Here is a 24,294-nt window from a genome sequence, read left to right as displayed (position 1 = left end):
GCCTCGGCCTCCCAAAGTGCTGGGATTACAGACATGAGCCACCATGCCAGGCCTCTCTCTTTTTTTCCTTTTGTAGCCATGTATAGCTATAAATTATCCTTCGAGGACTGCTTTTGCTGCATCCTGTAAGTTTTGGTATGTTGTATCTTTTATTTTATTTGTCTCTAAGTGTTTTCTAATTTCCCTTGTGATTTCTTCTTTGACCCACTAGTTGTTTAAGTGTATGTTGTTTAATTTCTACATATTTGTGAATATTCCAGTTCTCTTTCCTGTTATTTATTTCTAGTTTTATTCTATTGTAGTCAAAGAAGATACTTTGTATGATTTTGATCTCTTTAAATTTATTGAGCAAAATATATCTTCATTTCCCTTGAGAAAATTTCCTCTTTGACTCATGAGTTATTTAGAAGCGTATTGTTTGATATGTGATTTGCAAATATTTTCTCCCAATCTGTAATTTGTCTTTTCATCCTCTTAAAAGGGTCCTTGCAGAGCAAGTTTCAAATTTTAATCAAGTCTGATTTATTATTTATTTATTTATTTATTTATTTATTTATTTTGAGACGGCGTCTCTGTCGCCCAGGCTGCAGTGCAGTGGCACGATCTCAGCTCCCTGCAAGTTCCGCCTCCTGGGTTCATGCCATTCTCCTGCCTCAGCCTCCCGAGTAGCTGGGACTACAGGCGCCTGCCACCACGCCCGGCTAATTTTTTGTATTTTTTTAGTAGAGACGGGGTTTCACCATGTGAGCCAGGATGGTCTCAATCTCCTGACCTCGTGATCTGCCCACCTTGGCCTCCCAAAGTGCTGGGATTACAGGCGTGAGCCACCGCGCCCGGCCATCATTTTTTAATTTTAAGAATAATGGCTTTGGGGCTGGGCACAGTGGTTCATGCCTGTAATCCCAGCACTTTGGGAGGCCAAGGCAGATGGATCACTTGAGGTCAGGAGTTCGAGACCAGTCTGGCCAACATGCTGAAACCCCGTCTCTACTAAAAAACAAAAAAAAATTAGCTGAGCGTGGTGGCACATGCCTGTAGCCCCAGCTTGTTGGGAGGCTGAGACAGGAGAATTGCTTAAGCCCTGGAGGTGGGGGTTTCGGTAAGCTCAGGTCACGCCACTGTACTCCAGCCTGGCAACAGAGGGAGACTCCGTCTCAAAAAAAAGAAGAAGAAAGAAGAAGAAGAAGAAGAAGAAGAAGGAGAAGGAGAAGGAGAAGGAGAAGGAGAAGGAGAAGGAGAAAAGGAGAAGGAGAAAAGGAGAAGGAGAAAAGGAGAAGGAGAAGGAGAAGGAGAAGAAAAAAAAAATAACAGCTTTGGTGTCATGCCTAAGAATTCTTCTCCTAGCCTTAGGTCCTGAAGATTTTCTTCTACATGTTCTACTTCATGTTTTGTTTGTTTGTTTGTTTGTTTTTAATTTTTGTGAGTTTTTTTTTAAATGGCAACTCCAAGATAAAGCCAAATTATTTTCAATATTGTACAATTTTTAGTATGAATAGCCATTCTAATTAAATAGACTCATTTGGCCAGGCATGGTGGCTCATGCTTATAATCCCAACACTTTGGGAGGCCAAGCATAAGGATTGCTTGAGTTCAGAAGTTCAAGATCAGCCTGGGCAACACAGGGATACCCTTGTCTCTACTAAAAGTAAAAAAATTTTTAAAGGCTCATTTAAACTTTTTTCAAACACTGACACTTTCTCAACAGGAAATGTCTTTTAATTCTGCACAGTTCTCTCTGCTTTCTTCTAAAAGGTTCCTTGTTTTACATTTTACATTTAAATCTATGATCCATTCAGGCGATTTTTGCATAGAAAATGAGGTTTAGGTGAAGTTCATTTTTTTGTTCAGTTACTCCACCACCATTTGAACACCACATATCTGGCAAAGGACTAATATCTAGAATATTTAAACTCTCAAAACTCAAGTTTTTAAAAAACAATTCAACTAAAACTGGGCAAAAGACATGGACAGACATTTCACCAATGAGGCTAAACAGATGGCAAACAAGCACACGAAGACATGTACATCATCACCAGGCACTAAAGAAATGCCAATTAAAACCATGATGAGGCCAGGTATGGTGGCTCACGCCTGTAATCCCAGCATTTTGGGAGGCCAAGGTGGGTGGATTACCTGAGGTCAGGAGTTCAAGACCAGTCTGGCCAATATGGTGAAACCCTGTCTTACTAAAAATACAAAAAATAGACAGGTGTGCTGGTGCACTTCTGTAGTCCCAGCAACTTGGGAGGCTGAGGCTGGAGAATTACTTGAACCCAGGAGGTGGAGGTTGCAGTGAGCTGAGATGGTGCCACTGCGCTCCAGCCTGGGCAACAGAGTGAGACTCCATCTCAAAACAAAACAAAACAAAAAACCATGATGATATATCACTATTCAGCTGTTAGAATAGCTAAAAATCCAGACAGGGACAAAACAAAATGCTGCTGCAGATGCAGAGAAACTGAATGTCTTGTACATTGATGGTGGTACAGTTAAAAAAAAAAAAAAGAAAAGAAAAAAATTCCAAAAGGTTATACATTGTGATTTTGTTTATAGCAGATCAGTATACCCATCCTGCAGCTGCTCTGAATGTTGACAGCCAAAGACTCACACAGCTTCCCCCTCATCTGGAAGGATTGCCCTTGGCAGAAAAGAGGCTGCCTCTTGTTCCAGAGCTTCATGTTCCAGACCTCCCCATGGAACCTCCACTGACTACATCCTTGTTTCACTTTTTCTTCCCCTGCGCTATCCTACCCACCGCTCTCCTGAGAGCCTTCCTTCAATAAATCACATGCCCCTGTGTTACCTGTTGAAGGTGTCCAGGTTCTTGGAGTCTTGAACAAAGAATTGGGCAATAGGCACAAACAAAGAAAGGAAAAAATGAAGCAACAAAAGCAGAGATTTATTGAAAACAAAGGTACACGCCACAGGGTGGGAGCCAGCCTGAGCATAGGGGCTCAAGAGCTCCATTACAGAATTTTATGGGGTTTAAATACCCTCTAGAGGTTTCCATTGGTTACTTGGTGTACACCCTATGTAAATGAAGAAGATGAAGTTAAGTTGCTAAGTCACTTACTCAGTGAACACCATATGTAAATGAAGAAAATATTTCCTGTCATAGCTGCAGTGTTTCCATTTTATTTAGCTCTAGGAAGTCAGCGTGAATCAGCTTTATGTTCCCTGCCTGCAGACCCTATTCTCCTGCCTCACCTGAATCTCTTCACCTAAGACAGGAAGAAAACGGATGGTTCAGGAGAGGAAGAACAACAGCAGGGCGAACAATCACCAAAGCCGGGTTCAAGTGATTCTCCCCTCTCAGGCTCCCGAGTAGCTGGGACTACAGGCATGCACCACCATGTCCGGCTAATTTTTGTATTTTTAGTAGAGACAGGGTTTCCCCATGTTGGCCAGGATAGTCTCCAACTCCTGACCTCAGGTCATCCGGCCACCTCAGCCTCCCAAAGGGCTGGGATTACAAGCATGAGCCACTGCGCCCAGCCCCCAGTTCTGTTCTTTCAGAGGCAAATAGTCTGTTGAGTAAATGCGTGACACTACTTAGACTTTCTAGCTGAAGATGTAGTTAATCTTAAGAAAACCTGACTCACACTATAACAGGATGTTCTGTAATGACCTTAAAGGAGGAAGTGATTTTTTTTCCCACTTTGGTGTCTCTTCCCTAGTACCCTCCCCACCCCGCCAATATTATCCAGCACAGAGAAGTAAACACCCGAAGCGCCTCTCCAACTTGCAGGTTTTCTCTAAACTTCCAGTCCTTCCCACACCGTGTCCTGGTTATAGTAGTTGCTGGGACCTTGTTCTATTCTGAATCCCCAGCCCCGAAAGAAGGCCTGGCACTGACGTGTACAGCGTAGTTACAGAGTGACTTTAAGGAAGGCAGGGAGAGGGTGGAAAGGACAGGAGGAGCATAGCAGGAGGAAGGGAGGACTCGTGGTTCTGAGCTTCCTAGAAAGCGGCTCTAGGGAGCCGGGGCACGGTGAGCCTGACGGTTGGCAGCTGAGCCAGGTCGGAGGGGGAAGTGTCGCAGCATTCCCTGCAGGCGTCCCAGACCTGAGGCGGTGGCCTCCGGAGGGCACAGGACAGAAACAGCCGTCCAAGTAGCTGAGTGGAGGGACCCTACTCAAGTGCAGCTGCAGTGGCCGGGGTTTCCCTCAGGTAGGATCGGGGCTCCTTGTCGCCGCCAGCCACGTGTGGTGTCCGGTACGGCCAGCGGAGTGCAGGGCGCGGACACCAGGGAAGGGGGTGCAGGGGAATTCCCGCGGGCCTCGTGTTTGCAGACTTCTCGCCTGGGCAGGAGGCGGTCGTGGGAAAGAAGGCGGAAGAGCGAGCTTTTTGGAACTCTGCACGGGACAGATTGGACGCACATCCCTCGGGGGAGGCACGAAGGTGAGCATGGGGTCTCCCCAGGAGGCGGCGGGGCCGAGGGGCTGCAGCCGGATTCCTGGGCAGTGACGGGAAGAACCGGGCGTGAGGTGGCCCGGTCCGAATTCCTGGAACTCAGGACCGAGTTGGTTTCATTTCCTCGGCTCTGATGGTGGAGCTGCCTGCTCGGATCTCGCACTACCTTCTGCCAAAGCGAGAGGCCCAGTAGCGGTGGGGGTCGTGGAGGACAGGGACACGAGAACAAGTAACCTGATGTCTTCTCAGAAAAACGAAGCCTTCAGGTTTGCAGGCTGAAGGCGAGAGAGAGAGACAGAGAGAGAGGGGGAAGAGGTAAATGTCTGATAATCTTTATTTATTTTATTTTATCTTTATTTTTTGGAGGGAAGAGGTGAATTTGAATTATTGCCATTTAAAGATTTTTCACTTTTAAAATTAGTAACGTGTTTTCTCATCGTAACATATGAACATAATCCCCTTTTTCTTTTTATGTATTTATTATTAGAGATGGGGTCTTCCTCTGTTGCCCAAGCTGGAGTGCAGTGGTACAATCATAGCTCACTGCAGCCTCCGAAACTCCTGGGCTCAAGTGATCCTCCCGCCAGATCCTCCCAAGTAGCTAGGACTACAAGGTGCACACCACCAGACCCAATTAAATTTCTTTTGTATTTTTTCGTAGAGCCAGGGTCTCACTTTTTCACCCAGGCTGGTCTCAAACTCCTGGGCTCAGGTGATCCTCCTACCTCGCCCTCCTAAAGTGCTGGGATTACAGGTGTGAGCCACTGCAGCTGGCCTGAACATATTCTTAGTTGTTTGTTTTACATATTATAAATAGCACTGCAGTGAACATCTTAGTAGCCATCTATCTACACACACAAGCTTTCTGCATCATAAGTTCCTAGAAATTCAAATTGCCCAGTCTATGTGTGTATATATTTATATTCCCTTTCTTCCCTTAGAGCACATATACTTAATAAGCCCTTAAACAATTGAAGTTATTGTAGGGCGCTTTTTTCTCGATGTTTTGCAGTTTTTAATATATTTTAATGTCATATAGGCAAGTCCCCTTTTCTTTATTTTTTAAAATCCTAGTTATCCCTACTAATTTCCTGTTTCAAATGAACTTTTCATTTTGTTTCAATGCCAAAATATGTCATTAGATGTCTTATTGGAACTGCATTAAATTGGATTTAAATTTGGGAAGGATTGCTGGGTTGGTCTATTTTAGTCTTCCCAGCCAGAAACATGACACTTCTTCTCTTTCCTCCTTTCTTCAAGCTTTGTTTTGCGCAATTTTCTTTTTTTTTTTTCTTTTGAGATGGATGATCTTGGCTCAGTGTAACCTCCACCTCCCGGGTTCAAGCAATTCTCCTCCCTCAGCCTCCCTAGTAGCTGGGATTACAGGCACCTGCTACCATGCTCAGCTAATTTTAGTATCTTTAGTAGAGATGGAATTTCACCATGTTGGCTGGGCTGATCTCAAACTCCCGACTTCAGGTGATCCACCTGCTTCAACCTCCCAAAGTGCTGAGATTACAGGCGTGAGCCACTGCGCCCGCTACAATTTTCTTCATACCATGCCACCACTGTATAATTAATTATTTTAAATTGTTTGTTACTTCTATGGGTGCAATATTTTCCCCACTTTCCTTTCTGATTAGTTAGTGCTGAGATATGGCTTTCTGATGAGGCTGGTAGTAAGATAACTGGAGCTTGGAGCTAGGAAGCTAAAATTTGCAAGATTCCTTGAACAACGTTGTCACATGTGCTTCTGTTTCTGGTGCAACAGAGAAAGTGTAAAACTCTTTGCCCTCACAATTCCCAAGACATAGCCTTGAAGATACGTGCTTAGCATGTGGGAATAGCTGGGTAGTCTGAGATCAGCTAGTCTTTTTAGGAGTGCCCTAATAACTCTTACCTCCCTTGCCCAATCACTGTAACTCTCAGGCAGCAAAAATGCAAATATATCAATTGCTCATTTATTTAGTTTCACTTCTGCCAGTGCCTCACTCAATTTTTAAAGCCATATTTGGGCTCCAGGCCAAGCTGTTATTTAATCTATAAACTGGTGGTAATACTTAACCTACCTTTTTCACTGAGCTGTTAAAAAAAAAAAAGGCCAGGTGTGGTGGCTCACACCTGTAATCCCAGCACTTTGGGAGGCTGAGGCGGGTGGATCACGAGGTCAGGAGTTCAAGATCAGCCGGGCCAACATGGTGAAACCCCGCCTCTACTAAAAACTACAAAAATTAGCCAAGCGAAGTGGCAAGCACTTGTGGTTCCGGCTACTCAGGAGGCTGAGGCAGAAGAATCGCTTGAACCCAGGGGGTGGAGGTTGCAGTGAGCCGCGATTGTGTCACTGCACTTCAGCCTGGGTGACAGGGCGAGACTCTATCTCAAAAAAAAAAAAAAACAACAAAACTAACTTTGTTTTTTGTTGTCGTTGTTATTGGTGGTAGTGGTGGTATTTTTGAGACACAGTCTTATTTTGTTGCCCAGGCTGGATGGAGTCAGTGGCACACTCTAGAGACAGGGTTTCACCATGTTGCCCAGGCTGGTCTCGAACTCAGGCTCATGCAATCCCCTGGCCTCAGCCTCACAAAGTGCTGGGATTACAGGTTTGAGCCATCACACCCTACCCTAACTTTATTTTAAATACTTTGGAAACTGGTTTCATGGCCTTGTGATTATTTGAATGCAACCTCCCTGAACCACAGCGTCTTCACTTTTCACCTGTTTGTTTTTTCTAGACAGGGTCTCTCTCTGTTTCCCAGGCTGGAGTGCAGTGGTGTCATCATAGCTCACTGCAGCCTTGACCTCCTAGGCTCAAGCAATTCTCCCACCTCAGCCTCCTGAGTAGCTGGGACCTGTAGTCCCAGCTAATTTTTGTATTTTTAGTAGAGATGGGTCTCGCTGTGTTGCCCAGAATGGTCTGGAACTCCTGGCCTCAAGCAATCCTCCCACCTCTACCTCCCAAAATATTGGGATAACAGGCAAGAACTACCATGCCCAGCCTGTATCTCCATCTGTTAAATGAAAATAACCATGGAGAGCTGGGGGTTCCAGAGCACTTAGGATGTAGTGGGTGAATTGAGAGATCTAGCATCATCATTATCATCATCATTCATTGCTGAACACAGTTGGCTTTAGTTGCAAATAAAGCAAACATGATTCAAACTGCCTTAAACAATCAGGGAGTTCATTGGTCCATGAAACCTGTAGTTAGGGGGTGGGGTACACTTCAGTGTCAGTTCAAACCAGTGGCTCAATGTTCTCATCAAGGACTCAGATTCTTTCTCCCTTTCCATTCTACCATGCTCAGGTTAGCCTCATTCTAAGCTTTAGGATCAGGGCTCTGTGCTTCCTCACTCATGTTCAGAGAAGACAGAGAGGTTGAGAGTAGGAAGCTGGCACTGCAGCCTCAACCTCCTAGGCTCAAGAAATCCTCCTATCTCAACTTCCCAGGCAGCTGAGACTACAGGTGTGTGCCATCACACCAGGTTAATTTATTATATATATTATATATATGGAATATTATATATGTATTACAATATATATGTAATATATTACATTTTTTTTGTGATAGTACAACCTCTGCCCTCTGGGTTCAAGCAGTTCTTCTGACTCAGTCTTCCGAGTAGCTGGAATTACAGGCGTGCACCACCACACCCAGCTAATTTTTATATTTTTAGTAGAGACGGTGTTTCACCATCCAGGCTGGTTTCCAACTCCTGACCTCAAGTGATCTGCCCTCCTCAGCCTTCCAAAGTGCTGGGATTACAGGCATGAGCCACTGCGCCCAGCCAATTTTATATTTTATTTATTTTATTTTATTTTTTATTTTTCTAGAGAAAGGGTCTCACTTTGCTGTCCAGACTGATCTGGAACTCCTAGCCTCAAGCAAACCTCCTGCCTCTTCCTCTCAAAGTGCTGGGATTATCGGTGGGAGCCACCTCGCTCAGCTGCATTTTTCTTAAAGCACTGTAGGAAGAAACTGAACAAATTTTTGTAGGAAAAATGAAAGATAGACAGTCCACGTGTTTTAAGAAAAAGAGAAAGAAACATACTTATCTGTGGCAGTAAAGACTAGCCCAGCTCACTTCACTCATTTGAATTACCTGCCTGGCCCCTGAAACCTCTACACTTTAGCAGGATATATTTGTAATAGGCGAAACTGATGTAAACATATCGACCTGAAAATTTACATGCAATACAAGTTTATTCCTTGATCACTTAACAGTCCATGACAGACGTTCCAGGTCTGTGGGTAGCTCTTCTCCAAGTGATGATCCAGGGACTCAGGACCCTTCTTGGGGCTCCACCACCCCTAGGGCCGCTTCTTCACGCGGAGCCAGCCAGCAAAGGGAGAGTCTGTGGAGGCAGCAAAGTTGCCCCAGTCCGAAGTAGAGCGGGTCACATGCACTTACACCCCATTGGTGAGAACTAGTCACATGGCCACATCACGCTGCAAGGAAGGCTGGGAGATGTAGTTCTGGCTGGACCGGCTCTTCCCAGCTACAACTCTATTATTGTGGGAGGGCAGAACAGGTTTTGGTGGGCAGCAAACCATCTCCATCTTGCATGAAAATGCTAGGGAGACCTCCTCAGGCATTTAAATCACAGACCCCTTTGATTCTTTCTTAGCCAAGTAGTGAATATGCAGGAGATTTGGGGATTTCACCAAATTACATTCATTTCTTCCAGGCATGGAAAATTTGAAGCATATTATCACCCTTGGCCAGGTCATCCACAAACGGTGTGAAGAGATGAAATACTGCAAGAAACAGTGCCGGCGCCTGGGCCACCGCGTCCTCGGCCTGGTCGAGTCTCTGGAGATGCTCCAGGACCAAGGAAAGAGGAGCGTGCCCTCTGAGAAGTTAACCACAGCCATGAACCGCTTCAAGGCTGCCCTGGAGGAGGCTAATGAGGAGATAGAAAAATTCAGCAATAGATCCAATATCTGCAGGTTTCTAACAGCAAGCCAGGACAAAATACTCTTCAAGGATGTGAACAAGAACCTGAATGACGTCTGGAAGGAGCTCTCGCTGTTACTACAGATTGAGCAACGCATGCCTGTTTCACGCATAAGCCAAGGAGCGTCCTGGGCACAGGAAGATCAGCAGGATGCAGACGAAGACAGGCGAGCCTTCCAGATGCTAAGAAGGGGCAAGTTCGGTTTTTGGTGGGGAGTGGGAGTGCAGTTGAACACATTTTAGCCTCACTTTAATTCACCAAAGGAGCAGCAAGGATGAAGTTTGAGCAGCTGTAACATACTTGTAGCTCAAAACTCCTAACATCCTTTGGCCCAGATATACGGTGAGGGCTGGTGAAATTTGGGCAAGTCAGTGTAGAGGAGGAGTTTTTTGTTTTGTTTCATTTTTTGAGACAGGGTCTCTTTTGCATGGGCTGGAGGACAGTGGCACAGTCATAGCTCACTGTAGCCTCAGGCTCAAGTGATCCTCCCAGCTCAGCCTCTGGAGTGGCTGGGACTATAGGTGTGCATGCCACCATGCCCAGCTAATTTTTATTTTATTTTTTGCAGATAGAGAGTCTCACTATGTTGCCCAGGCTGGTGTAGAACTCCTGGCCTCAAGTGATCCTCTTGCCTCAGCCTCCCAAAGTGCTGGGATTACAGTCACCTAGGAGGTCGAGGCTGCAGTGAGCCATGATTATTCCACTGCTCTGCAGTCTGGGTGACAGAGCGAGATTCTGTCTCCAAAACCAAAGGGTGGAGGGGGGCCAGCATGAGAAGTAAATCTCCCTCCTTGACCTCGAGGGCCCCGTTTCCCGTTCTGAGGACATGAGACCTTCAGTACTGAAACTGGGGAAGTCTAATGGAAACCATATAGACACACTGATAATCTAATCCATTGTTGGTAGAAGGATATTTGTACAACCGTTATCAAAATGTGAGATACAATCACACAATCTACCAGTTTCTTGAATACCCTTCTGGAGATTTAAGTATTTATATTTTATTGTTGTCACACAGTCAGCATCATACCAAACACATTGTTCTGTTTCTTCTTTTCTCATTAAATAATTTTAAATATCTCCCATGTAAATATCCACGGAATTATATAGCTTGTTTTCCTACTTGCATCTATCCTACTGTTTTGTTTTGTTGTATGATCATACCAGCAGCATACAAATTCGAAAACAACCCAATACATACACCCATCATTTTTTCCCATTTTTTGTGATAAAATATACATAACATAAAATTTACCATTTCAACCATTTTTAGATGCTAATTCAGTGGCATCAAGTATATTCACATGGTTCTGAAACCATCACCACCATCTATCACCAGAACTTTTTTTTCTTTTCTTTCTTTCTTTTCTTTTCTTCTTTCTTTTCTTTTCTTTTCTTTTTTTTTTTTTTTTTTTTTTGAGACAGAGTCTTGCTCTATCACCCAGGCTGGAGAGCAGTGGCACAATCTTGGCTCACTGCAACCTCTGCCTCCTGGGTTCAAGCAATTCTTGTGCCTCAGCCACCCGAGTAGTTGGGATTACAGGCATGTGCCATGACACCCAGCTTACTTTTATATTTTTAGTAGAGACGGGGTTTTACCATCTCTACTGACCAGTTTGACCAGGCTGATCTCAAACTCCTGACCTCAAGTGATCTGCCTGACTCGGCCTCCCAAAGTGCTAGGATTACAGGCATGAGCCACCACGCCTGGCCTATTTCAAGATATCTTTATGAGAAATTCCCAGAAGTGGAATTATTAGGTAAAATCACTAGGTCAAAGACTATAAGCACTTTAAATTTTGATAGAAGTTGCACAGATATTACTCCTACCAACGATGCATGAGGTTATCTGCTTCTCTATACTTTTCCCATAAGAGACTTTCCCACTTTTGGTAGTAAGGGTTTCATGTCCCCAGAACTCCTCAGTCCTGGGCAGACAGGGATGGCTGACCATTGTAAATAGTGTGTTGTAAATTTTCAAACGTGTTTCTGAGTATATAAATCAGGATAGATTTGATTATGCTGTGGTTTAAAAAACAACAACAACAACAACAACTCAGTGTTCTAAAAAAACAAGTTTATTTCTCATTCAGGCAAAGTCCAGGGGACTCTCCAAGGTGAATGTCCTCCTTCTAGGATACTTTCAATAGTATAGCACTCCTCTGTTGACACAAACTTTCTTCACTTCCAAAGCAGCCAGGTTGGAACCTTATGCAGAGTCAGTTAAATGCTCCCTCTGGGAAGTGACAGACATCTCTTTCCTTCATTTCTTAGCCAAAGTGAGTTACCCAGCTATGCTTTAATGCATTTCCTATGTGCTTAGAAGTAGAAATCTGAATATTGGTGATCAGTAGTAATCCCATCATAATGAATATGATAAGTAAAAAATGATATCTCAACAGTTTTAATTAGCATTTTAGTTTTGATTGGCATGTGATTTTAATTTGTTTTGAGCATTCACTGCCCTTTTTTCCTGCAGATAATGAAGAAATAGAAGCTTCATTGAGACGATTAGAAATCAACATGAAAGAAATCAAGGAAACTTTGAGGCAGTGTAAGTTTTCATGTGCCCTGCTGTTTCTGATGGCCCCCAAACTAGAAGTCATCAGTTTACTGGGACCCCAGCCTCCCCCTACCCCTGCGTTTGTCCATTTTCTGTGCTGGATGACTGGAAGCAGCCCACAGGTTTGGGGATCCATTCATGGCTAGCCCAGGCTTCTGTCCACGGAATAACATCCAGAGGCGGCTTCTTGACCAGTAAGATATCTTCTAACAGCTGTCAAAGTGCTTAAAAATCTCTATGAATAGCATCAAAGCTTCAGTTCGGTTGCTGAATTTCCAAGAAAAAATTCAAATCAAATTTAAAATGCCCACTCATTCATTCATTCAACAAAACTGTATCTGTTTTATGCCAGAAGCCATACAAAGAGGGGACTCAGATGCAGAGAAGGACACTGACTTCCAGGAGCACATGGGGTAGAGGAGAAAAGAGGAAAGACAGACAGTGAACACACAACAGCAAGGTTACTGAGCTTGAACTATGTCCCTAACTACTAGATCTGAAATGACTAGACCAGATGCCAGATGCTCAAATGCCAAGCTCTGGGTAACAGGAATAGCGATCCTTCCAGGATGAGATAGACGAGTCTGGATGAGGGTTAAGGCTGGAGGGACAGGTGGGATTTGAAGAGGAGCGAAAGGAAGTGGATGACACATTCTGTTAACTATCCAACTGTGTCTCTACTGGTCACTCAGAGGCATTGGAGCCGCTCCCTTGGGCTGAGTCGATCAGAAGCCCCAGCCACGACCAGCTCTGGTTCATGTTGTAGAGCTTCCCACTCACACATCACAAGGATGCCACCTCCCTTAGGACCCCTTCCTCTGCTCATTGACTCTTTTATCGTCTTTCCTCTTGGGGATGAGGTCAGGTTTACTACCAAAATGCATGCAGATCCCGCAAGAGCAAATCAAGGAGATCAAGAAGGAGCAGCTCTCAGGATCCCCGTGGATTCTGCTAAGGGAAAATAAAGTCAGCACACTTTATAAAGGAGAATACCACAGAGCTCCAGTGACCATAAAAGTATTCAACAAACCCCAGGCTGGCAGCATTGCGTAAGTTGTTTCGTGTGGTTCTCTCGTGTGTACTAATACTTATTCTCTGTAACTCTCCAGGGAGAGAGGGGTATTGTCTCCATTTTTAGATGAGGAAGCCTGGGCCTCAAAGGGTTAAATGACTGCTCTCCACTATTAAAGAGCAGTCTTGACTTAAATACATCTTTCTACCTCAGTTCTAGTTTTCTCTCCTTTATTCATGTATATATTTAAAAAAAACAAAAAAACTTTCTCTTCCAACCCTGTTTCCCAGTTGCTCATCCCCTCCCCAGACAGTAATTCTAGTGTGTTTTGTTTGTATCTGTTCTTGTAAAATGTATGCATACATTTTTCCTGTTCACAACTGGTAGAGTTATGTGTCTGTTACCTCCTTTCCTCATTTTTCTCACTCAACATCATGAAACATGTTCCATACTTGGACTCCTTAATTTCTATCTGCCATCCATGGTGAAGATCCCCATTTTGCCAATTTTTTATTTTTATTTTTATTTTTTTTTGAGACAAGGTCTCACTCTGTTGTCCAGGCTGGAGTGCAGTGGTGAGATCATAGCTCATTGCAGCCTTAACCTCCCGGGCTCCAGCAATCCTCACACCTCAGCCTCCCAAGTAGCTGGGACAGCAAGTGTGCACCACCATGCTTGGCTAATTTTTAAATTTTTTGTAGAGACAGGGTCCCACTGTGCTGCCCAGGCTGGTCTGGAACTCCTGGACTCAAGCGCCTCCTGCCTCAGCCTTCCAAAGTGCTGGAATAACAGGCATGAGCCATATATTTTGTCTATTTTTTTTTTCCCAGTGATGAAATCCAGTCAACTTCCAACTTCTCCCTATCAAAAAGGTGCCATACTAAGTATCCCTTTAGGGACCTGTATGAGAATTCTTTGGGATATAGCACCAGGAGAGAAAACGATGGGCCATAGGATATGCGTATATTAAGTGACTAAGTACTACCAGGCAACTCTTCAGAACAGAGTGTCTATGCCTACACTCCCACAAGCAACCTCATCAACCTTTAGTGTTATCCAGATTTCTAATTACTTTCATCCTTCTAGTTATAAAGTGATCAATATCTTGTAGTTATTTGAACTTGCATTTCTGTTTTTACTAATGAATTCAAGCCCTTATTTACATGTTTTAGCTATTTGGGTTTTCTCTTCCATAGATTGCCTGTTCATATCCTCTGCCCTTTTTTCCATCTTGGTTGCTGCTTTTGTCTTGTCTGTTTGTAGATCTTTGTATATTGTGGAAATCAAGCACTTGTCAGCTTTAGATATTGCAGATTTTTATTTGTGCTCTGGAGGTACCCTTCCCCACCTCGAGATCTTAAAAGCATTCTATATTTTCTTCTCTTAACTTTACAGTTTTATTTTTTATATTTAGGTTTTAATCCACGTTAATCCACCTACTAGAATCCACCTTTGTATGTGACATTATGTAGGGCTAACTTTTATTTTTAGCCACATAGTAAGTCAGTTTTCTCTATACCATCTATTAAGTGGTCTGTCTTTTCCTTGTTGATTTGTGGTACCATATTTATTGTATATTAAGTTTTTATATAGACATGGATCTGACTGTGATCTCTCTAATCTTTCCCACTGATCAATTTGTCTGTTTCTGTATCAATGACACGCTGTTACTGTGTTTTTCATGTGACTTTGCAGTAAGTTTTGGTATCTGGTAAAGAACTTCCTCCTGATTCTTCTTTTTCGGGTTGACTTAGCTAAATAAATATCAAAGAAAGTTTTATCACACTCCTCAAAATGCGATCAAGATTTTGATTGAGACCATATTTTTAACAGTTTTATTGAGATATATTTTACATACCATAAGATTTACCTATTTAAAATGTACAATTTAATGACTTTAAGTATATTTACAGGCCGGGTGCAGTAGCTCACACCTGTAATCCCAGCACTTTGGGAGGCCAAGGCGGGCAGATCACCTGAGGTCAGGAGTTCAAGACCAGCCTGGCCAACATGGTGAAACCCCGTCTCTACAAAAAATACAAAAATTAGCTGGGCATGGTGGTGTGAGCCTACAATTCCAGCTACTTGGGAGGCTGAGGCAGGAGAATCACTTGAACCTTGGAGGCCAAGGTTGCAGTGAGCTGAGATTGTGCCAGTGCACTCCAGCCTGGGTGACAGAGCAAGACTCCAATGAAAAAAAAAAGAAGAAGAAGGAAGGAAGGGAGGGAGGGAGGGAGAGAGGGAAGGAGGGAAACCCTATACCACTAGCAGTCATTCCTCATTCACCCCCATCACCACCATCCTGAGCCCCAGGCAACACTCCTACCTTCTGTCTCTATAGATTTGCCTTTTCCAAATCTTTAATGTAAATGGAATAATACAATACGTGATCTGTTGAGTCTGGCTTCTTTCACTTAGCATAATATTTTCAAGGTTCATCTATATTGTAGCAAGTATCATTTCTTCATTCCTTTTTATGGCTGAATGATAGTCTGTTGTATGGACATCTTATTTATCCATTGATCAGTTAATGAACCCTGTGTTTTTTCCACTTTTTGATTATTATGAATAATGTTTCTGTGTACATTCATGTACAGGTTTGGGGGTTTTTTTTATTTTGTTCTGTTTGACATAGAGTCTTGCTCTTTCACTCATGCTGGAGTGTAGTGGTGTGACATCAGCTCAACCGCAACCTCCACCTCCTGGGTTCAAGCAATTCTCATGCCTCAGCCTCCCGAGTAGCTGGGACTACAGGCGTGCGCCAACATGCCCAGCTAATTTTTGTATTTTCAGTGGTGACGGGTTTTGCCATGTTGGCCAGGCTGGTTTGAAACTCCTAACCTCAAGTGATCCACCAACCTTGGCCTCCCCAAATGCTGGGGTTATAGGCTTGAGCCACTGCACCTGGCCCTCCTGTGTTTTCTTCTAAGAGTTTATAATTTTGGCTCTTATATTTAGGTTTCCAATGTTGAGTTAATTTTGGTGTATTGTATAAGGTAGTCATTCAACTTCATTTTGCTGCATGTTGATATCCAGATGTGCCAGAACCATTTGTTTAAAAGACTGTGCTGGCCTGGCACTGCAGCTCACATTTGTAATCCTAGCACTTTGGGAGGCCGAGGCAGGTGGATCACTTGAGGTCAGGAGTTCGAGACCAGCCTACCCAACATGGTGAAACCCCATCTCTACTAAAAATATAAAAATTAGCTGGGCGTTGGCTGGGCACAGTGGCTCATGCCTGTAATCCTAGCACTTTAGGAGGCCAAGGTGGGCAGATCACCAGGTCAGGAGATCAAGACCATCCTGGCTAACATAGTGAAACCCCATCTCTACTAAAAATACAAAAAATTAGCCAGGCGTGGTAGCAGGTGCCTGTAGTCCCAGCTACTTGGGAGGCTGAGGCAGTAGAATCGTTTGAACCCAGGAGGCAGGTGTTGCAGTGAGCAGAAATTGTACCACTGCACTCTAGCCTGGGTGACAGAGCGCGTTCCAAAAAAAAAACTGTGAAAAATCAACTGGCTTTATCTGTATGACTTTACTTCCGGACTCCCAATTCTATTCCACTGATCTATTTGTCTAGTCTTATGATAGCACTATACTGTTTTCATGATTGTAGCCTTGTGATATGTTTGAAATTGAGAAGTATGAGTCTTCCAGCTTTGTTCTTTTTTTGCAAGAGTGTCTTGGCTATCCTGAATTCCTTTCATTTCCATACAAATTTTAGGAATATCTTGTCAATTTCTGTTTTCGTTTTTGCTTTTTTTTTTTTTTTTTTTAACCAACTACAAATTGGGTAAGGATTGCACTGAACCTGTAGGTCAATTTGGAAAATGTTATCATCTTAATGATACAAAGTCTTCCTATTCAAGAACATAGGACATCTTTCTATTTCTTTAGATCTTTTAAAATTTCTTGCCAGGTGCAGTGACTCAAGCCTATAATCCCAGCACTTTGGGAGGCTGAGGCAGGAGGATCACCTGAGGTCAGGAGTTCGAGACTAGTCTGGCCAACATGGTGAAACCCCGTCTCTAGTAAAAATACAAAAATTAGCTGGGCGTGGTGGCAGATGTCTGTAATCCCAGCTATTCGGGAGGCTGAGGCAGGAGAATCGCTTGAACCTGGGAGGCAGAGGTTGCAGTGAGCCGAGATCCCGCCATTGCACTCCAGCCTGGGCAACAAGAGTGAGACTCCGTCTCAAAAAACAAACAAACAAACCAAAACAAAATTCTTTCAACAATTTAAGTACAAAATTTTCAGGGTAAGACTTGCACTTCTTTTATAAATTTATTGCTAAGTATTTTATTCTCTTTATGCTATTGGAAATGACAATTTTTAATTTAATCTTTTGATTGTTAATTGCTAGCAGATAGAAATACAATTGATTTTTGTAGGCTCTGAACCTGCCCTGTTTCTCTGACAGACCTTGGACAAGCCTCCTTTACCCTTTGAATCTAAGACTCAGAGTGAATGAACAGATTGGATTGAGTTGGTGGTTCCAGTGATCCTCTTTAATAATTTACCTGCTCACATTTTTTAAGGCCCATGTTTTGAAAGGAATTTTGGTTATAAGATTTCACTTAATAAATATCCTTATTTTTATTAATCAAAGACACTCATCACAGGCTGGGCATGGTGACTCACACCTGTCATCCCAGCACTTTGGGAGGTGGAGGTGGGCAGATAACTTGAGGCCAGGAGTTTGACACCAGCCTGACCAACATGGTGAAACCACGTCTCTACAAAAAAAAAAAAAATACAAAAATTAGCCGAGCATGGTGGCATGCACCTGCAGTTCCAGCTACTCAGGTGGCTGAGGCATGAGAATCGCTTCAACCTGGGAGGTGGAGGCTGCAGTGAGCCAAGATCGCACCACTGCACTCCAGACTGGGCGACAGAGCAAGACCCTGTCTCCAATTTAAAAAACAAAAAAAAAGACAGACACCACCATCTGTCAGAGTATATACTAAACAACAGGTTACGGCCTAAAAACAATAACAAATGCTTGACTTTTTAGTTTGCCTAGGAAAGCCCTGTAGGTCATAAAAATACAATTCTATCAGACTATTTTAACTACTGAAAAGATATTAGCAAGCCCCATTAATATCTCACAGACCCCGAGGGACTAATTGTGCTGCCACAGGCACCCGAGGGGTTCTACGTGTTGTCATCAGTAGCTGAGCTCATCCTGGCACCAGTTCTTACCCCCAGGAGATGCTGATACCCCCACCCCCACATACACAGAGTCACCACATTGAATGTTCTTAAGGAACCTTCCAGTTCTGAAATCCCGATTTCTCCCTTTATCCTCATAGAATAGTGAGGCAGACTTTCAACGATGAGATCAAAACCATGAAGAAATTTGAATCTCCCAACATCCTGCGTATATTCGGGATTTGCATTGATGAAACAGGTAAGGAATGCTTCTGGGATTGGTCAAGCTTTGGATGGCCTGGAATATACCTCCTGTGTTTCAATGTGTTGCACTTTTTTTAAAGAACACCACAAAGGGTGGAATCTACAAAGTGTGATTATTATCAATGTTAATTTTTTTTTCATCCCAAGATGCATGTTCTCATCTTCTTTTAGGAGAGCAGCGCTGAAGGCTGAGGGTTGGTTTGCACTAACATGGCCACATCTTCTCCTTTCAGCCCACTGGGAAATAAGGGGGTACATGTTTAGATGCCAGCCTGGAAGAGGGGTGCATCTTGTTGCTCTAAAACATTATAAAGCTGCCAGGTGCAGTGGCTCACACCTATTATCCCGGCACTTTGGTAAGCCGAGACGGGCAGGTCATATGAGGTCAGGAGTTCAAGACCAGCCTGGCCAACATGGTGAAACCCCATCTCTACTAAAACTACAAAAATTAGCTGGGTCTGGTGGCAGCCACCAGTAGTCCCAGCTACTCAGGAGGCTGAGGTGGGAGAATTGCTTGAACCTGGGAAGCGGAGATTGCAGTGAGCTGAGGGTGCACCATTGCACTCCAGCCTGGGCAACAGAGCAAGACTCTGTCTCAAAAATAAAAACAAGGCCAAGACGGGTGGATCACGAGGTCAGGAGATCGAGACCATCCTGGCTAACATGGTGAAATCCTGTCTCTACTAAAATATACAAAAAACTAGCCGGGCGAGGTGGCGGGCACCTGTAGTCCCAGCTACTCGGGAGGCTGAGGCAGGAGAATGGCGTGAACCTGGGAGGCGGAGCTTGCAGTGAGCTGAGATCCGGCCACTGCACTCCAGCCTGGGCGACAGAGCGAGACTCCGTCTCAAAAAATAAAATAAAATAAAAAATAAAAAATAAAAAAAATAAAAACAAAAACAAAAATAAATTATAAAGCTGTCTGACCCAAACAAGGAAAACACCCTTGGTCATCATTACTGTAGAGCAAATCTAAAAGCAAAATTAACTTACCTGGCCGGTTGCAGTGGCTCATACCTGTAATCCCAGCACTTTGGGAGGCCGAGGCAGGTGGATCACAAGGTCAGGAGCTTGAGACCATCCTGACCAACATGGTGAAACCCCGTCTCTACTAAAAATACAAAAAATTAGCTGGGTGTGGTGGCACGTGCTGTAGTCCCAGCTACTCGGGAGGCTGAGGCAGGAGAATTGCTTGAACCCGGGAGGCAGAGGTTGCAGTGAGCCGAGATCGCGCCACTGCACTCCAGTCAGAGCAACAAAGTGAGACTCTGTCTCATAAAAAAATAAAAAAATAAAAAAAATAAATAACCCCTTTACCAAGAGCCTCATGTGACAGGCTCTTTTTTTTTTTTTTTTTTTCCTCAACGTGACTGCATTTTCTCTCATGGAATGACCCCTCCTGCTGGTCATGTTTTGCTGCTCTTGATTAGAGAGTGGACAGAGCAACTCCTGTCTTATCCCCTTTGGAAGTTGCTCCACAGCCTCAGGCCAACTTGATTTCAGAGTGTGGAATCCAAGTCTAAAGGCAAACGTAGGTCAGGCGCGGTGGCTCACATCTGTAATCCCAGCACTTTGGGAGGCCGAGGCAGGTGGATCATCTGAGGTCAGGAGTTCGAGAGCAGCCTGGCCAACATGCAGAAACCCTGTCTCTACTAAAAATACAAAAATTAGCTGGGTGTGGTGGTGGGTGCCTGTAATCCCAGCTACTCGGGAGGCTGAGGCAGGAGAATTGCATGAACCTGGGAGGTGGAGGTTGCAGTGAGCCGGTATCACGCCACTGCACTCCAGACTGGGTGACAGAGCGAGACTCTGTCTTAAAAAAATTAAAAAATAAAACATAAAGGCAAACGTTCAGCAACGTTTATTCTCCTTGGGGACCGCTGAGGTGCCTGGCCCAGTCGTATGTCAGTTTTGCAACTCAGGCCCATGAACGGGGATGTCAACTTCTTGTCTGAGTCCTCACCTGCCCCTGCCATGTGCACCCCACTCATTCCTCCCACACAGATGTACGAAGCTGCTTGTAAGCACCGTGTGAACAAGACAGACACATTTCCTCCCTTCTTGGGCTTCCAGCTGAGTGAGGAAGACATTCCCCAAATAACTGCTCAAGAAAATTTAGAATTAAACTAAGAAAAGGAGATGGAAGTAAAAAAAGAAAAAGAAAAATTTTTTTTTTTTTTTTTTTGAGACAGAGTTTCGCTCTCTCAGGCTGGAGTGCAGTGGTGCGATCTGCTCACTGCAACCTCCACCTCCTAGGTTCAAGCAATTCTCCTGCCTCAGCCTCCCTAGTAGCTGCAACTACAGGCATGTGCCACCACACCTGGCTAATTTTTACATTTTTCGTAGAGACGAGGTTTCATCACGTTGGCCAGTCTGGTCTCAAACTCCTGGCCTTAAGTGATCCACCCGCCTCAGCCTCCCAAAGAGCCGGGATTACAGGCGTGAGTCACCATGCCTGGCAGAACCTTTTTTTTTTTTTTTTTTTTTGAGGCAGAGTCTTGCTCTGTTGCCCAGGCTGGAGTGCAGTGGTACGATCTCTGTTCACTGCAACCTCTGCCTCGCAGCTTCAAGCGATTCTCCTGCCTCAGCCTCCCAAGTAGCTGGGATTACAGGCACCTGCCACCACACCCAGCTACTTTTTGTATTTTTAGTAGAGACAGGGTTTCATCATGTAGGCCAGACTGATCTCAAACTCCTGACCTCGGTCTCCCAAAGTGCTGGGATTACAGGCGCGAGCCACCACACCCAGCCAATTTTTTTTTTTAAGGTAGAATTACGACAAGCCAAGTATTATGGAGAAGAGGATGGGAATTCTGGGCATATTTGGTCTGTTCAAGGAGGTGGGGAGCAAAACTGTGGGCTGAGAATTGGGGGAGAAATGGGACTCACAGCAGAGCCAGTCTATATCTGTACTGAGGCGGGGAGAGGCGGGCTAAGGACAGGGGAAGGTTCGAGTAGGGCAGATCCTCATAGTGCCTGGCTTCTTTCCACCAGTGACTCCACCTCAATTCTCCATCGTCATGGAGTACTGTGAACTTGGGACCCTGAGGGAGCTGTTGGATAGGGAAGAAGACCTCACACTCAGCAAGCGCATCGTCCTAGTCCTGGGGGCAGCCCAAGGCCTGTACTGGTACGACGGGGTGAAAAGACGCCACTAAGGGTTGGACGGGTCTGTCCACACTTCTGATACTCTCAGAGATGGTGAGAGAGCAGGCCGGAAGCCCCAGTTTCCCTCCCATACACTGTTTTACTATTTACTTTGATTACAGATAGGAGGGAGGAAGGAGGCTTAACCCAGGGAACACCAGCTCCCAGAACTGACGGTTGAATCTGATGTACACACTGCACTTAAAGAGTTGGATAAGCCCTAATTTTGGAGTGGACAGATTTAGCATAAAAGTAAACATATCCAGTTACATTTGAATGTTAGGAAAGTAATGAATCATTTTTTAGTATAAGTGCATCCTGAATATTGCATGGTATATACTTATACTAAATATCAAAAATATCAAATTTTATTTTATTTTATTTTATGTTTTGAGACAGGGTCTCACTCTCTTGCCCAGGCTGGAGTGCAGCGATGTGATCATAGCTCACTGAACCTCCCGAGCTCAGGGATTCTCCCACCTTAGCCTCCTGAGTAGCTGGGACTATAGGCGCACAGCACTACACTCAGCCAATTTTTTTTCTTAATATTTTTTGTAGAGACAAGATTTTGCCATGCTGCCTAGGCTGGTCTTGAACTACTGGGCTCAAGCAATCCTCCTGCCTCAGCTTTCCAAAGTGCTGGGATTACAGGCATGAGTCACTGCACCCAGTCCCAAATTTTGGATACACATTTCTTTTTTTTTTCTTTTGAGACGGAGTCTCACTTTGTTGCCCAGGCTGGAGTGCAGTGGCGCAATCTTGGCTTACTGCAAGCTCCACCTCCCGGGTTCATTCCGTTCTCCTGCCTCATCCTCCTCAGTAGCTGGGACTACAGGCTACAAAATAGCCACCACGCCTGGCTAATTTTTTTGTATTTTTAGTAGAGACGGGTTTTCATCGTGTTAGCCAGGATGGTCTCGATCTCATGACCTTGTGATGTGCCTGCCTCGGCCTCCCAAAGTGCTGGGATTACAGGCGTGAGCCGCCACGCCTGGTCACATTTCTTTTTAGTACAAGTATGTCATATACAATTTGTGGGCATATATATATATTAGTACATGAATATGTATGTTAATTGCTTATCAGAAACTCAAATTTAATGGAGTGTCTTGTGTTTTATTTGGCAACTCTATCTATTCTCACCTGCAGAATCTATGGATTCTTAATCCCAAGGGTCCCCAAAGGTTAGTCCCTCGCAAACCACCTGCAGGGTTTTAACTATACTACTACCAGTGTTATTTACTTAACATTTTTCATTACATTGACTCACTTTTAAAAAATCTGAATAAAGGCCAGGCGCGGTGGCTCATGCCTGTAATCCCAGAACTTTGAGAGGCCGAGGCGGGTGGATCACTTGAGGTCAGGAGTTCGAGACCAGCCTGGCCAACATGGTGAAACCCCGTTTCTACTAAAAATACAGAAAATAGCCCAGCATGGTGCCACAGGCCTGTAATCCCAGCTACTCAGGAGGCTTGAAGTACAAGAATCACTTGAACCCAGGAGGAGGAGGTTTCAGTGAACTAATATACCACTGCACTCCAGCCTGGGCAACAAAGCAAGACTCCATCTCAAAAAAAAAAAAAAAAAAATGGAAATAAAGTTTTTAAAAAGGACACTTTCTATTACTGCCATAAATTGAAAACCATATCGCTTGCCAAAAATAGGTAACCACAAATGAAACCAAAACAATGTAATTAAATTCTGGCTGGATGAGGCTGCCTGCCAGAAGTTCTATGGTCCAACCCACATTCTGTTTGTACAGTGGAGATACTGGCAGAGTTAGACAAGTGTTAAGGATACCCAACACCAAGGCCGGGCGCAGTAGCTCATGCCTGTAATCCTAGCACTTTGGGAGGCTGAGGCAGGTAGATCATGAGGTCAGGAGATCAAGACTATCCTGCCCAACATGGTGAAACCTTGTCTCTCCTAAAAATACAAAAATTAGCTGGGCATGGTAGCAGGTGCCTGTAGTCCCAACTACTCATGAGGCTGAGACAGGAGAATCACCTGAACCTGGGAGGCAGAGGTTGCAGTGAGCCGAGATCACGCCACTGTACTCCAGTCCAGCAACAGAGCAAGACTCTGTCTCAAAAAAAAAAAAAAAAAAAAAAAAAAAAACACCAAACCCCAACTTTCTCCTTGATGTAATCAAAAGATTGGAGCAAATTGAAAGGAGAGTAATTTTCCCTTTATATAATCTTGCATACCACCTTATCCCATACTTTTGGAAACACTGTCTTAGCTATTAATTTGAAATTATCAAGTTTGTTTCTTCTCAACTCCCTAAACTAGTGAGTTTAAGGAGAAATATTTTTGGATGTTGTAGGGGACACTCTTAATATCCCCTCCAAATGACCTCTGATCCTTTTTACTAGCTCTATATACCCATCCCCCTCTCGGCAGGCTTTGCTACTAAAAGTTAACAGCTGTAATCTTCAGAGGATTGCCTGTGGGCACTGGAGCCCTTTCACCCTTATAGACAGCTGAAAGTGCTCACGAGTTTTATATCCATCTGTCCCTGGCCTCCCCAACACAGTCCATAACCACTGACTGGTGTGAATGCAAAAGTCCAATTCCTTTGCCTCCTGTGGGACATGCTCTGAGTTGTAATTGTGCCCACAGGTCTCCATGAGACCACCTGAGCCTAGGATTTCACCTGAAATCAACCTCTTGCTTGATTTATTCTCTTTCCCCATCCTGCTTCCTCTACTCCCTTACCGTTTCTCCTGGGAGCACCTTCTTTTCGTTTGTTTGGGGGACTTTGGGAGTTTCTTTTTGGGACAGAGTC

At 44.2% G+C, this 24,294-nt stretch overlaps 1 protein-coding gene across 1 annotated transcript in view; it reads left to right on the top strand.

Moving 5' to 3' along the window:
* The first annotated feature begins 3,662 nt into the window (after positions 1–3,662).
* Positions 3,663–24,294, top strand: part of MLKL (mixed lineage kinase domain like pseudokinase) — a 28,524-nt gene continuing 7,892 nt past the window's right edge. The window contains exons 1-7 of the mRNA XM_025371562.1: positions 3,663–4,170; positions 4,310–4,401; positions 9,100–9,561; positions 11,849–11,923; positions 12,798–12,981; positions 18,257–18,354; positions 21,354–21,489. Of these exons, the coding sequence (XP_025227347.1) occupies positions 9,102–9,561; positions 11,849–11,923; positions 12,798–12,981; positions 18,257–18,354; positions 21,354–21,489 (953 nt within the window). The 5' untranslated portion in view covers positions 3,663–4,170; positions 4,310–4,401; positions 9,100–9,101. The remainder of the gene's footprint in view (positions 4,171–4,309; positions 4,402–9,099; positions 9,562–11,848; positions 11,924–12,797; positions 12,982–18,256; positions 18,355–21,353; positions 21,490–24,294) is intronic.

This window comes from Theropithecus gelada, chromosome 20, assembly GCF_003255815.1.
Source record: "Theropithecus gelada isolate Dixy chromosome 20, Tgel_1.0, whole genome shotgun sequence".
Lineage (NCBI taxonomy): Eukaryota > Metazoa > Chordata > Mammalia > Primates > Cercopithecidae > Theropithecus > Theropithecus gelada.
Note: the sequence above shows the minus strand (reverse complement) of the source record. Positions and strands in the feature narration are given on the sequence as shown.